Source organism: Kryptolebias marmoratus, linkage group LG21, assembly GCF_001649575.2.
Source record: "Kryptolebias marmoratus isolate JLee-2015 linkage group LG21, ASM164957v2, whole genome shotgun sequence".
Taxonomy (NCBI): domain Eukaryota; kingdom Metazoa; phylum Chordata; class Actinopteri; order Cyprinodontiformes; family Rivulidae; genus Kryptolebias; species Kryptolebias marmoratus.
In genome coordinates, this window is record NC_051450.1 from 7,067,296 (window position 1) to 7,080,339 (window position 13,044).

The 13,044-nt window shown below is 37.8% G+C and overlaps 1 protein-coding gene across 1 annotated transcript in view; it reads right to left on the reverse strand.

The window, feature by feature from the left end:
* The window catches only part of plppr5b (phospholipid phosphatase related 5b), a gene marked incomplete at its 5' end in the record, with an annotated part of 33,940 nt that overhangs the window by 19,253 nt on the left and 1,643 nt on the right, over positions 1–13,044 (reverse strand). The window contains 1 exon segment of the mRNA XM_025005482.2: positions 3,757–3,889. Within this exon segment, the coding sequence (XP_024861250.1) occupies positions 3,757–3,889 (133 nt within the window).

Sequence of the window (13,044 nt, forward strand, 5' to 3'; positions counted from 1 at the left end):
TGTGCAGACACTAACGCACGGTGGAAGCCTCGTGTGAACACTGGAGCATTCTGAAATTAGCAAAGACAGGAGATTTTTTTTTTAAGAGAGATGACTCAGAAGCAGCGAGGCTTTTTCATGAAAGCTGGAGGACACAAAGAGCATTCTGGGTAAAAGAAGAAAAAAAAGTTCTCTGTGATGTCACTCCTGTTTTATGCCTCAACTTAAATTATAAGAAAATATAGATTTAAAAAGTGACTGTAGTGACACAAGGTGAATGAATGTTATGACCTTCAGCCCTAAAAATGTCCCCAAAATGTGTTTTTTTTATCTGACTGAAAAAAATGCTTGTGAAGCAAGTTAAATTTATTGCTCTTTATGATGGCAAGATCTGTTAGGAAAAAGACAGTAAGAAGGTGATAATTTAGGTTAAATACTGTGACAAAGATAAACTTTTAACACAGACTGACAGGCTTTACATACAGTAAATAAACAGTATATTATCAGATCTTCGCTTGTGTAGGGGTAGCTAATTAATGAGTGACTGACCTCTATAAAAACTGAGGTTTACTGCTATGAAGATTTAAAGAGATAGTTTGAATCTTCTAAAACTGGGTTCTATGGAAAGGTTATGAACACTTATTATCTTACCTGTTGTAGATACAGTAGCTCTTTGAATGACCTCAGTTTAAAGAAATGCAGTTTTTGTTTCTTTTCCTGATTAGACTGATGAATTAATGTCTACACCAAGTGGGACCAAGACCAAAGTGGGTCGTAGAGAGGGGCTAATAATATTTTTTATGCACATAATGTGGACATGAACAACTCTGAATCAATTGGAAAATGTCAAACATTTTTTACTATTATTTAATGTTCTCTCTGGAGTGCGGAAATGCAACGCCCGGACTGGTAATGGTGAGCACACAATAGAGATGTGAAGCATAAAAGCCAGTGTTTGGAGGAACTTTGGCTTCTATCATATTAAAGACAAAAATGACATTCTCAAGAGCCACACTATATGCAAACTTACTCTTTTTATTTATTTCATTCCTTGTTGGAATGAAAACTGTGTAATACTGCCTTTTAGAGCAAAATATTGAATTTAGGTTTTTAGGTGAGGGAGATACTCTGCTCAGGATTTAGTCTGAACTGTGACTGTGGATAGATAGATTTCCATCCCTAGCACAGCGCACCATTTTTCAGCAATTCATGCAATTTTATAAACATTTCACACAGTTTCAGTGTCCGCAACGTTCATTTATTTGTGGAAGCTCAGCGTGCTGACAAATCTGCCAAAAATATTGTTTATTGTTAATAATGTTGCTACAAAGCCCACCAGCCCACCACCAACCATTTGCCGTTTCAGAGCAACAAAAGTTGCGCATCTGGTGTGAGCTGTTGGCCTCAAAGTTGCCTTCATCATGGTGTAAGCATTTCAATAAAAGGATAAAGTTCGGTGCTATGTCCTTACAGTAAAAAATATCTCCTAAACAAAGCAAATCTCTTCTCCTGCTGATATGAGTTTCATAAATAAGCAGCTTTTACATTTATTTTTTGTAACATTTGCCAAGTAGTTACTTTTTCAAACATGCAACTTAGTCTATAAAATTGTAAAGAGGACAAGACAAAAGCTTTCCATGACTCAGTGTTCCTTACTTCATGTTTATCGTGATATGACCACTTTTTTTTTTTAGAGTAAACGGACACTTTAATCCCGATAATTCCTTACTGTGGAAGTCTATCACTGCTAAAGTTGTTGCAAAACTTCTGTGGCTAACTTCAAATTCTTTGCTGCTTTGCAAAGAAAAAAAAAGTAATTGTGCAGCAGTCCTTAAAACTGACATCATTTAATACACAAGACATAATCCTGAAAGTGATATAATGGCGCATGAGTGTATAACACATGATAGCTCGTTTGAGAATGTCTCTTATGGATAAAAGGAGCTTTAGCCTGAAATGAGAGCCTGCGTGGAATTAATGAGACATGTGAACAGTCTGCTCGTTGTAAAATGTGAGGGTAAAGCTAGGCCGACGAGTGGATTTCTCCTCAGGGGTCAAATCTTCTCCTGCACTCATTTAAACATGACACACTGCAGGATAAGGACAAGCCAGAGGTCTGCCACTGTGTTTGTCTGACAGAGTCAAACTGCATTTGTTTCTTGTGGATGTTTTATCAGTGAGAAGCTTCTAGCTCTTTCAGCTTCAAGTAAAAATATTTCAAACTGTACACATTCTTCTAAGTACATAAAATCATTTATAATAATAATAAAAGACTTGAATGCATATCATCTGCTGCCCTTCATGCTAAAATTTTAGACTAAGATCATATTATGCAGAGAAATGAGTTGTCGCTGGTTTGGTCAAACCTTGAAAATAAATTTATACGCAATTTCTGCAATATTCTGATATCTCGTGTTAACTATTAGCACCTGAATATGTGCTGTGACTCTTAGTTTACTGCCAAACCAAATTTGAGCCCAAAGCATGTAAATATGACTGAGATGTAGCCGTTTTTATGGAGGCCGAGGTTGATTAGCTGTGCTGGTTCTCTTCAATTGGGCTGACTCCAAAAGACAATCGTTTGTAGATGTCCAACCAATAATTACTTTCTGAGATATTTTGCCAAAAGACAAACATGGTTAACTCCAACAGTTAATGCAAAACTGTTAAGCAAATGTGTTTACCAATGTGTTGCCAAACTATTTCTTGGACTTAAGCTTAATATCTGTAAAATTTACTGTGTTCTAGTTATTTATGGGTTTTCTAAGGTCAGTTAGTTGTGGCAGCCATTTTGAATTGGGTTTTTTCAATGACTACATTCTGAAAGTTTCATTAAAATCTATTCAGTTACTCATAAAATACTTTGCTAATGGGACAGACAAACACACACACACACACTGGCATGGGCAAAAACATTGCCCCACCTTTGCCTTCAGCTGTAGGGGAAACTATTTGGCAGAATTGAGTTCAGCCTGTTGGTCTAGCCTTTCACAAGAGTCCCACTTTTGTACATGGCCCTTTGGGAAAAATGTCCACCCATGGTCTAAACACTTACTACTCAAGGCTTAAAAAAGGATATACTGTAGAGTCAGCACAAATAAGGAACAAAATACCAAGGAAATGTTGCTAGTCTTTTTAAAAAATAAAGCCGCTCTAATGGCGAAGGGTCTCTCATGCTTACAGAAAAGAGACTCATAAACTCTGTCTTATAAATCACACAAAAATAAGGCCGGTGCAAAATGAATAAACCTGCCAGCAACAGATGTGTTTAACACTCTTTCAGTTACTCAACAGCTAAAAGCAAGATCTATTTTTGACATTTTCTACTCATTTTTTACATTTTAAATACTAATTGAACCTTTTATGTCAGTAATATTAGTTGGTCTTTATGAATAAGGGTGAAGCACACTTTCACTTTGTTTCTGTTCATACCAGCGCTGCTGCAGGTCTCCTCCTAAAATGTAGGTGTTGCTAATAAGAAAGCATTACAGCAAACCAGCAGAAAGTACAGCTCAAACAACTGTCTGCTGGAAAACATGGAGAGCTGATCTATGTTACATACACAAACGTAAATACACTTTTTAACTTTTTTAATATTTCTTATGGTGGATGCCTGCAGAAACAAAATTACTTGAATGGATCAGGTTAATTTCGCATTCTTACTGTGAACATAAACACTCATTCCCATGTTCCCATTTAACTGAACTTTGTTTCCAGTAGTAGTAGTGCGTTTCTTTTTTTTTTCCAGTGAACAAAACCACACATGCTGAGACTTACCAAGGAAACGGAAGGTCCGTCGCACCAATGGGTTGAGGTAACAGCAGTCTCCTGTTGCTACTGTCTTCTCTGACCGGTCAAACTCTTTGGACGTGTACTGGACCAGGAATAGCACGGTCTCAGTTATTGTAATCTAGTAGAAGATCAAAGGGGGGAAAAAAAAATTGAGAATATTTATGAGTGGCGATGCGTTTTGTTAGACAGAATTGTTGGCAGCCCTGTTTCCTCACTCTGTCACACCACTCATGGCTTATGTGACTGCGCGCTCCATCTGTACAGAAACAGCTGTGAAATGCACAAAGGGGTGGGAGAGAGGAAGTTATTGAACAGCACTGGGAGAAAAGAGGTTGTCTACACACGCACATATGCTATGGAATGTGGCCTGTAGTGTTTAAAATAGTCAATTCAATTCAGTTTAATTTTATAGCACCTATTCACAATAAAAGTCATCTCAAGGTTCTATGAATCCAATTCAGATCCAGTTTCAAATTCAATTAGTTAGTTTAAGTCTTATTATAATGCAATGCATTCCCATTCAGTGGATTATGAAATGCCAATTAGTGAAAATGATCTATTTCAGGAAACCAGCAGATTGTGCCAAATCTTCACTCCATGGTAATCTCCCATTCTGAGCAGCACAAAGCTGACAGTGGAAAGGAACAACTAACTTCCTTTTAACTGGAAGAAACCGCCAGCAGAATCAAAACCAGGCTAAGGATGGGCGGTCATCTGCCTCAACCGGCTGGTGGTTTGAGAGGACAGGAAAGAGAGACTGATACAGACTGGCTGGTCCAGGTGGAGTTTCTATGGGAAGAAAATCACAGGTTAATGACAGCAATAACTGCATGTATAAACATGGAGAGTAGAGAGAAATAAAGACAGCAGCAGAGTGAGGAAATGTGGTCAGTTTGTCCTCCAGAAGTCTAACCTTATAGCAGCAGAACTAAAGGATAGCTCAGGAAACACATGCAGTTCCAGTCATATTAGGCTGAACAGGAGTTGTGTGCTTTTTACCACATATTTTTTTTCCACTGTTATGTAACATTCAACCTTTTCCTCTGTAATTTTTCTTTTTGCACGGAAAACTGTTTCTTGTCACCAGAGGGCTGCTGCAGCTGCAGAGACAAAAATAACATTGGGCCAACACTTTCCATGCTACTTTATCACTCAGCGACAACAGCCCTAAATCAGAAACCTGTGACTTAAACATTTATTCCTATTACTTTTTCTTTACAAACACAAACTTTATTTCAGGTTTTGTCGCATTGGTTTCATTTCATTGAACAATATGCATTCATTTCTGTGTTTAAGGCCTGCAAAACATTAAACAAACACTTTAATTTATTTCACACAACCTTTGACTTTGAATTGATGCTTTTATGGAACTTCATTGAAGTACAATGAGTACTTAAGTCTTAAGCAATGAGCTGCTTAAGACTGCTGGAGGACAAACTGACAACATTTCCTCACTCTGCTGCTGTCTTTACTCTCTCTACTCTCCATGTTTGCATTTGTCATTATTTCTGTCATTACCATATGTTTTTTTTCTTCCCATAGAAACGACACCTGGACCAGCCATTCTGTGTTTGTCTGTGTCTCTTTAATGTTCTCTGAAATTCCAGCTAGCCAGTCAAGGCAGATGGCCGCCACTAAAATGTCCATTAGTTGAAGTTAGCAGATTGTGACAAAGTGAAAATTTGTTGCAATCTGCTGGCTTAGTAGACGTTATCTAAGAAAACCAGCAGATTGCAACAAGGCTTTACTTCATTGCAATCGCCCATCCTGAGCAGAAAATTAGTGACAGTGGAAAGGAACCACTACATCTTAATGCAAAAAAAAAACTCCAGCAGAACCAGAACTAGCCAATCCACTGGCTTACTTAGATAACTTTTATTAATTGACATTTTATAATGTGCTGTATGCGAATGTATTCTATTATGATCAGGTTATAATGAGTCTAACTGGACTTGAATCTGACTTGAATTAACTTTTGTTGTACAGTGTCCCAAGACACCTCTTGCTGTGAACTGGAGCTATTTAAATAAACTGCATTGACTTTTTTTCCCCCAAGTATTTAATATTTTTCTCTGAATTCATTTATGTCAACTTTGCATCCCATTTCATTTTCATTAAGCTTTCCCCAATTCATTCTTTTGCTTTCCTTCGTGCTTTTCCCCCATCTGCATTGTGTTGTTGATTGCCACACATCTGTATTTGCTTGGACCCCTTTCACACAGGTGGAAGACTCCTTCCCCTAACCCTGCTATTTTTTCCATGACCTATTACAACATTGCTTCATTGTGGCAAATTTGAAACATCTTTGATCAGTGTAAAGGCAATTATAGTGCTGCAACACTCTTTGTACTCACCAAATAGGTTTTTGTTATGGAGACACCCTCCTGCACTCTCACCCTTTATGCACCTGTCCTGGAATGACTAACTGGATGCAGCTACATGCTAGAAGATGATGCATGCTAGCACAACACCTTATGTGCTGCTACCGTGCTTCCCCACATTCTACCAAGACCCAAATACGCTGCCACCATGATCTCACTATGGATGTTTTGCAGAGTATCAGAATTATTATCACACTATCTGTTCCTATTACGCACCTAAAAATCCTGCCAAGACCCTTCAAACACCCTCCATTTTCCGGCAGATTTTTTTACAATATAGCAGGGTGATCATTCAGTGTGAAGGGAACCGTTAGTCATTGTCATAATCTGTTTCTTTGTTTTCTATGCCAAATGATGGCTTGAGCATTTGTTTCTTCCAGCCCTGTTTCATTCTTCTCGGCCTAAATTTAAATCTTGTTTTTGGAGTTCTTCCTACAAAAGCCAGTGCCTCACCTCGAGTCCTTAAGTTAGTTAGATACTGCTACATTCACATACAGGTTTGGCATTTGGGCCTCACTTCAGTAAATCTCTCAACTATGTCCCGGCACCAAAGTAACTTAAGTAAATACTGTATTTCAGCTCGTCACTTCAATATTACTATTATTATTAGTGTAGATAGGCTGGACATTCTGGGTTGTGGCCCTAAATGCTTTCTGACTATTCCTTATTTTAAAACAAAGTAACATTCAAAAACACAGTTCTATTTAAATCATACATTGCGCTCCTAAAATAATGTTTGCATAAAGACAAAAGTAGGCACTTTTTCTGTATCTCATAAAAGCAGTGTTCAATTTAATGCACCTGAACTGTCAAGAGCTACACGTTCATATTTTGCACGCAGTGACTGAGCCGTTAAGTGGGCAGGAGGAGAAAAACTGCCACTCGTTGATGCCACTTCTAATCGTAGTATCTGAGCTGTGACTGTGGCAACAAGTTGGTGAAAATTTGTGAAAGAATCTCTATAATGTCTCAAAATGTTTGGTACAAATCTACCTTTTATAATTTTTAAAGTCTACTTTAGTCGATTAAATCATAAATGTGGGGTGGGTGCATGGTGTGCAGAGGACAGTATGATCTGGGTGGAACAGGGCAAGAAGATTATGTGCATGACTGAGAATACAGTTTTCCAAGGCAAAAAAGGGCCTTGATTTTCAAAAACTTGCAAAACATGGTTACATGGCTTACTGGTCACTTGGTTTCAAATAGAGTTCAGTGAGACTGCAATGGAAAATTTGCATATTTTTATGTAATTTTGAGTCACTAACTAGTCTCCAACAGATGCAGCCCAATGAGATATGAGATGAGATGGAGCCACAATAAAAAATGATCATCCTATGTCAAAGACAATGAAGAATAGTAATTACACACACATCACAGGTAAAGGTGCAGGGCTGCCGAAACTTACATGAATGAATGAAAGGCTTGCACACTTATTTCTCAGCACAGGACTGATTTATTCACAACATCTTGATCCAAACTGGATCCTTGTTGGGTTAAACAGCTTGCCAAAATTGAACATGCTCATAAAAAGCTCTCTTAATTAGCTAACAAGTACCAGGTGGGGTGAAGGGTTTATTAAATAACACAAAAAGAAAACATCATTATTCACAAAAATCTACCATTGCCCACCAACATAATTTCATATCATGTGAGAAAACACACCTAAAATGGGCATATATAGCTACATATGTCTTCATACAGTCTGAAATCATAAATGAGTATACAGGTTTAAAAAATACATAACTTGCAAAAATGGCACAACAGATACATGTCCATAATGAAAAAAGACTATCAAGATATTCCTGAATATTTTCAATGGCATATTTGTAAAGTTCTTCATTAAACTGATGAATGAAAAAAAGACTCTCTAAAAAAAACTCTCTAATTTGTATCTGATTTTAAATTATGTTTCTATTTATCATGGTGGCCATCTGTTAGTTGTGTTACTTTTGCAAATTTTGTTTTTTTTAGCCTGTATACTTAATTACTTAAACACATATGCTCATTTCTGGTGGTATTTCTATCATGATGCGAAATTATGAGCAATGATACAATTTGATGTGTATGTTGTTTTTTTGATCAACACTTCACCCTACCTGCTACTTGTTGCCTAGTTTTTATGGCATGTTCACTTTTGGCAAACTGATCTGACAAAAAAACTAGTTTGAATTGAAACATTGTCAATATAAAAGTCTTGTGCTGAGGAATAGGTGTGCTTGCCATTCCTCATTCATCCAAAGATACTAAATCAGCCATTCCCACACTCTACAAGAAGACCAAAAAAAGTGGTGAAAACACTGAAGAAAGTGGGTCAGAGAGCTCTAACATGTGATGTATGGACATCAATTGCTGTCTGAATTAATCCAACCATGATGTCCTTAAAACTTTCCACCTGTTGTACATAATGTTGACTATGGAATTAAGCAGTTTGATCCTGCACAGGGTCACATGGAGCTGGTGCCTATAATGGTAAGTACAGTTCTTTCAGGGTCATGTGCATGCAGGGAAACTTGCATGAATCCAAGCTGCTAATTGTTTAATTTCAAGGATTCAAAGTGATAACTATTTAGTACCTAACTGGTACAAAATGTTAACTCTTGGATATGAAGTGAGGGTATTATCTGTTGAGCACACCACTAAAAACCATGCGTATGCTTTGAAATGTTGCCCTTATAGAGGCAGTGAACGGGTAAATAAATACTTTTATCAACACATTTGATGAATTTCATTCCTCAGACATAGCAAGATATGTATTAGGAGCATGATTGGATAACTGTTGTGCAGGCGATTTAGCCGTCCATTTTCTAAACGCTCTCTGAAGAAAAACAAATAAAGCTTTATATGCCTGATGGTACTGAAGAAGTGATTGGTAAGACCGGTGCCACTGGCTGAAGCTCACTGTTCTCTCTGCTTACTCTTCAAATCCAGTGATGTGCTTCCAGCATTTTGCTGATTTCACACTCCATGCACCGAGGAGTTAATCTTTAATTTACAGGTTCCCCCCACAGGGATTTCTACCAGCAACCTTCTGACCCTACCTAGTCCGAATCTTTCCACCCGACTGAACGCCCAGACAAATGAAGTCCTGACAATGGATATGACAATGCATCCAAGAGTGCGTGCACATGTGCGCAAGTGCCTGTTAGTGTGTGTAATCATGATAGGGACAATGTCCTGAGCTGAAACCTACAGAGCTGTCACAATGTCCGACAACGCCACAGTCATTCACTGAGCCTAACTGATGATGAGGACAGCCTATAAAAAAAGCAAGCTTGGGAAAAAATGAAACATAAAAACTGGTAACATTTCCCTTGAGCAAATGGCACAGGACAGAGATATATTTTATGCCTCTATGCCATCGGAGCTGCAGTTTTATAACTGAAATGTTTCAGTCACTGCTCACATTTGATCATACAACCTGATTTTCTAAAGACAGCCAAATTCAAAGTGTAGAAAATGCCCGTGTCTCCTTTGAAGTTTAACCAGAACTGAAATATGAAACTGTAGGCACTTTCGGAAAACACTTCAAGTCAGGTCTAAGGCAGCAAAGGAGGTTGAAGCCAACCCACTCCTGATATGTCTTTGTGCTGCAAAGCGAGGTAGTAACAGATCTAAAATGATCGCCATGTGAAAAGGTAAAAAGGCTTTGCGGCTCAATAACGTGATGAAGTGATGACATGGTCTGTGCGACTGCCTGTCATGGAATCAAACAACAAACAGATTTATTACCGAGGGAAGATTGACGATGAGGCACAGCGACTTTCCTTTTAGTTTTAAAGAAATAGTTAACCCCAAAGAGAATCGCTAAACCGAGTTATTTTGCCACGTTTTGAAAACGTCCGCCTCACATTTAATGTGTTGCGCTCCACATCAACGCAGCCGAGTTCTGCTCCACGTCTCTTTTGGTTCCGCAAAGCTCGCTTCATTTCTGAAAGCTAATGTTTCTGTGGGATGTGGCCGGCTCCATGTGTGATTTATGAACATCCAGAGGCAGCATAAAAACACATCGGTCTTTGCGGTCATTTCGCAAAAATGTTATATAAAAGAGCCTAGTTAGTGAGTGAGCCATCTTTATGTTTGATACTACAGTTATGCAGCTCCACACTGGCCAACGCATATATATATATATATATATATATATATATATATATATATATATATATATATATATATTTGCGTTGGCCATACCATCTTTATAAGTATCTTGTGAAATGTTCTACAGAGCCTTTTATGAAAACTGATCTACCAGTTCTGCTGTGGGAGGCAGTATGTAGTAAGATAAGTGGACAGAATATGTTGCTTTTCAGATTATTGGTAAATCTGACATGGCAGAAAAATAACATCACAGTTTTACTTGAGAAATTAACAGTTTGCGTGTGTTCTGGATCCTAGTATTACCAGCCTATTACAGAAGCAGCAGCAGACCTGCTGATGTCCTGTTTGTCGCTCACTGATAGCGCTGTGTGTGACGTGAATGAGTGTGTATCTGAATAAAGCACAGGTAACCGACAGTCAATCAACAAACATTTTGGGATACACAATTTACTAACAAGTGTGAACAGCTGTGTCAGTTGGCCACTTTACCCAAAATGGATTTGTAAGAAATTCACAAGAAGTCTGAACGGCTCCAGAAGGTTAAGGTTGAATTTCTACCTTTATGACAACCCTTTGCTACAATAGAAAACAGTTTTTTATGCAGTTTGCATTAAAATGTATAGCAGCACCAAAATGACCATTTCCACCTTATTTTAATTGTAACTGTCCTTCAAATATTGATGTTACTCACACAGCTTAGAACCCACAGAGTTACTGATATCATTGATGATCACAAGAAATGGCTGAGGTCCAGTGCCAGATTTAAAAAATGCCCGAGCAGCACTGACAGCAAAAGGCTGTTTGTCCCACTTTTTCCATCAGCTATAAACCAAGCTGACTATGTGCTGCTTGTTTAGTGCCCCAACTACCTCCTTGGCCTGTGCAGTCTCTTTATTCCCAGTTTCCTCACTTTAGACTGATTCCCTGCTGCCAGAGTCAGGATGACATGGCCACAGTAACCAGGGTTGTTTATTGGCTCAATTGCTCCTCTGGTCAGGCTGAACTTGTCCACTTCTCGCCGCCTTCATCCTTCTCTCTTAATATGTCACTTACTTCATTTCACTCTGTCCTTTGGCGGGACACTCATCTGTCTTTATCAGGGATGCAAGATGAGGCGTAGCCAATAAGAAAAGATGCTGATATTGAAGCAATTTTCAGGCAAGGCTTTGTGGGTCATTTTGTCTGCCTCCAGACAAAATGTTTTTATAGCCATTTTCAGTGTCTCAATGTTTCTTCATAAACAGAAGTCGTTTTGTTTGCAGTGGCAACACATTTTACCTTAAAAAAGCAATAAATACAGCTTTATAAAGGGACTTGGGGACAAGACAGAGGGGAGAACTTTGTTTTTAAGTCACTGAGGCATGAACAGTCTGACCTTTTTTCATCCTAAAACAGGTTGTAAGGGTTCTATATAATTAAGATTTATTATTCTGTCTCTCCTGACATACAAGATTAATAGAAAATAAATTGTTTTTTTTTTCCCTAAAACACAAAAAACACACAAGATTATGCACATCACCCAAACCTAAAACCAGTTTCACAGAAAGTCATTAACTATATTAAACCACACACAAAAAAACTAATACCAGTATTTATACAGTAAACAAATGAATTCTAGCACCCACACAAGAAGCAATCGGTTCTTCAGTTTCAATAATACACTCAGCTGTTCCAGATAGTTCAGTTCTGTCCTGTTCAACCTTTCATCAGTCCTCATTTCATGTGTTAGTTCATTGAAAAATAAATAAATAAATAATAACCCACTGTGAATTTTAAAGTCAATCCCCGAAATGAAGCCAAAGAAAGAAGTGCTTGGTGGCACAGATATCAAGAAATTAGTTTTTCCAGCTGAATGGACCCAGGCCTTAGTACTGTAGTATTCTGTGATTATGCTCCAGGCAAATATTCACTTTGAATTAATCTCAGTTAGCTTTTAATTCCTCTCTCCGGAGCGTCTGATCACAAGGTTAACTACCTGCATTTACTGTCAACCGAAAGACGCATGCCTAATGCTAGGCTGTAAAACAGAGGATCAACATCTCCTTCTAATCGGCGCCTGTTTCACACGGACAGCTCAGCCTCTTAAGGGAAGTGCTCACCTGAATAAAACTGGAAGGAATCTGACTGGCTGGCAGCAGGCGGGGTGTGAAGGTAAGCTTCTATGTGTACATTTAATAGTAAGCACTCAGGCTATCAAAGTGTCTGCAACATGTGGCTTTTTGTAGTTTTAACCAAAATTAACATCAAAATGAATATTATTGCTAATCTTAACCACAACAGAAAGGGATAGTTTTACCAGTTTCCCTGTTCATTTTCTTTTAAATAAGTGAATGATACTAATAGTGCAAAGAGCAAAACATTCTGATCAGATCATGATAGTAGTTTGTTAGCATGCTAGCCACTTCATTAATCAACTTCCATCAATATAGTGTGATCTTTGTCTCAAATCCACCCGAGAAGAATAACAAAGTGCATTTTTGCAAGCAGGTTATGATTCATTAAAAAGAGGGGTTCTGTAAAAAATATGGTAACAATCCAGCTCACTTTTGATACAAATAATTAAAGAAGTCACAATAAAAAGCTGGCCTATTTTTTATGTTCACTAACTATATGATTTATTATTTAAAGTAGGATTTTTCTCGCTTTAATTTTCTGATATGATGAATTTGAGATTTTCATTTGTTGTCATTTGTAATCATCAAAATTAAACGAAATAAACATTTGAAATATATGAGTTTGTATGTAATGTATGAATATAATATACAAGTTTCACTTTTTAAATGGAATTACTGAAATC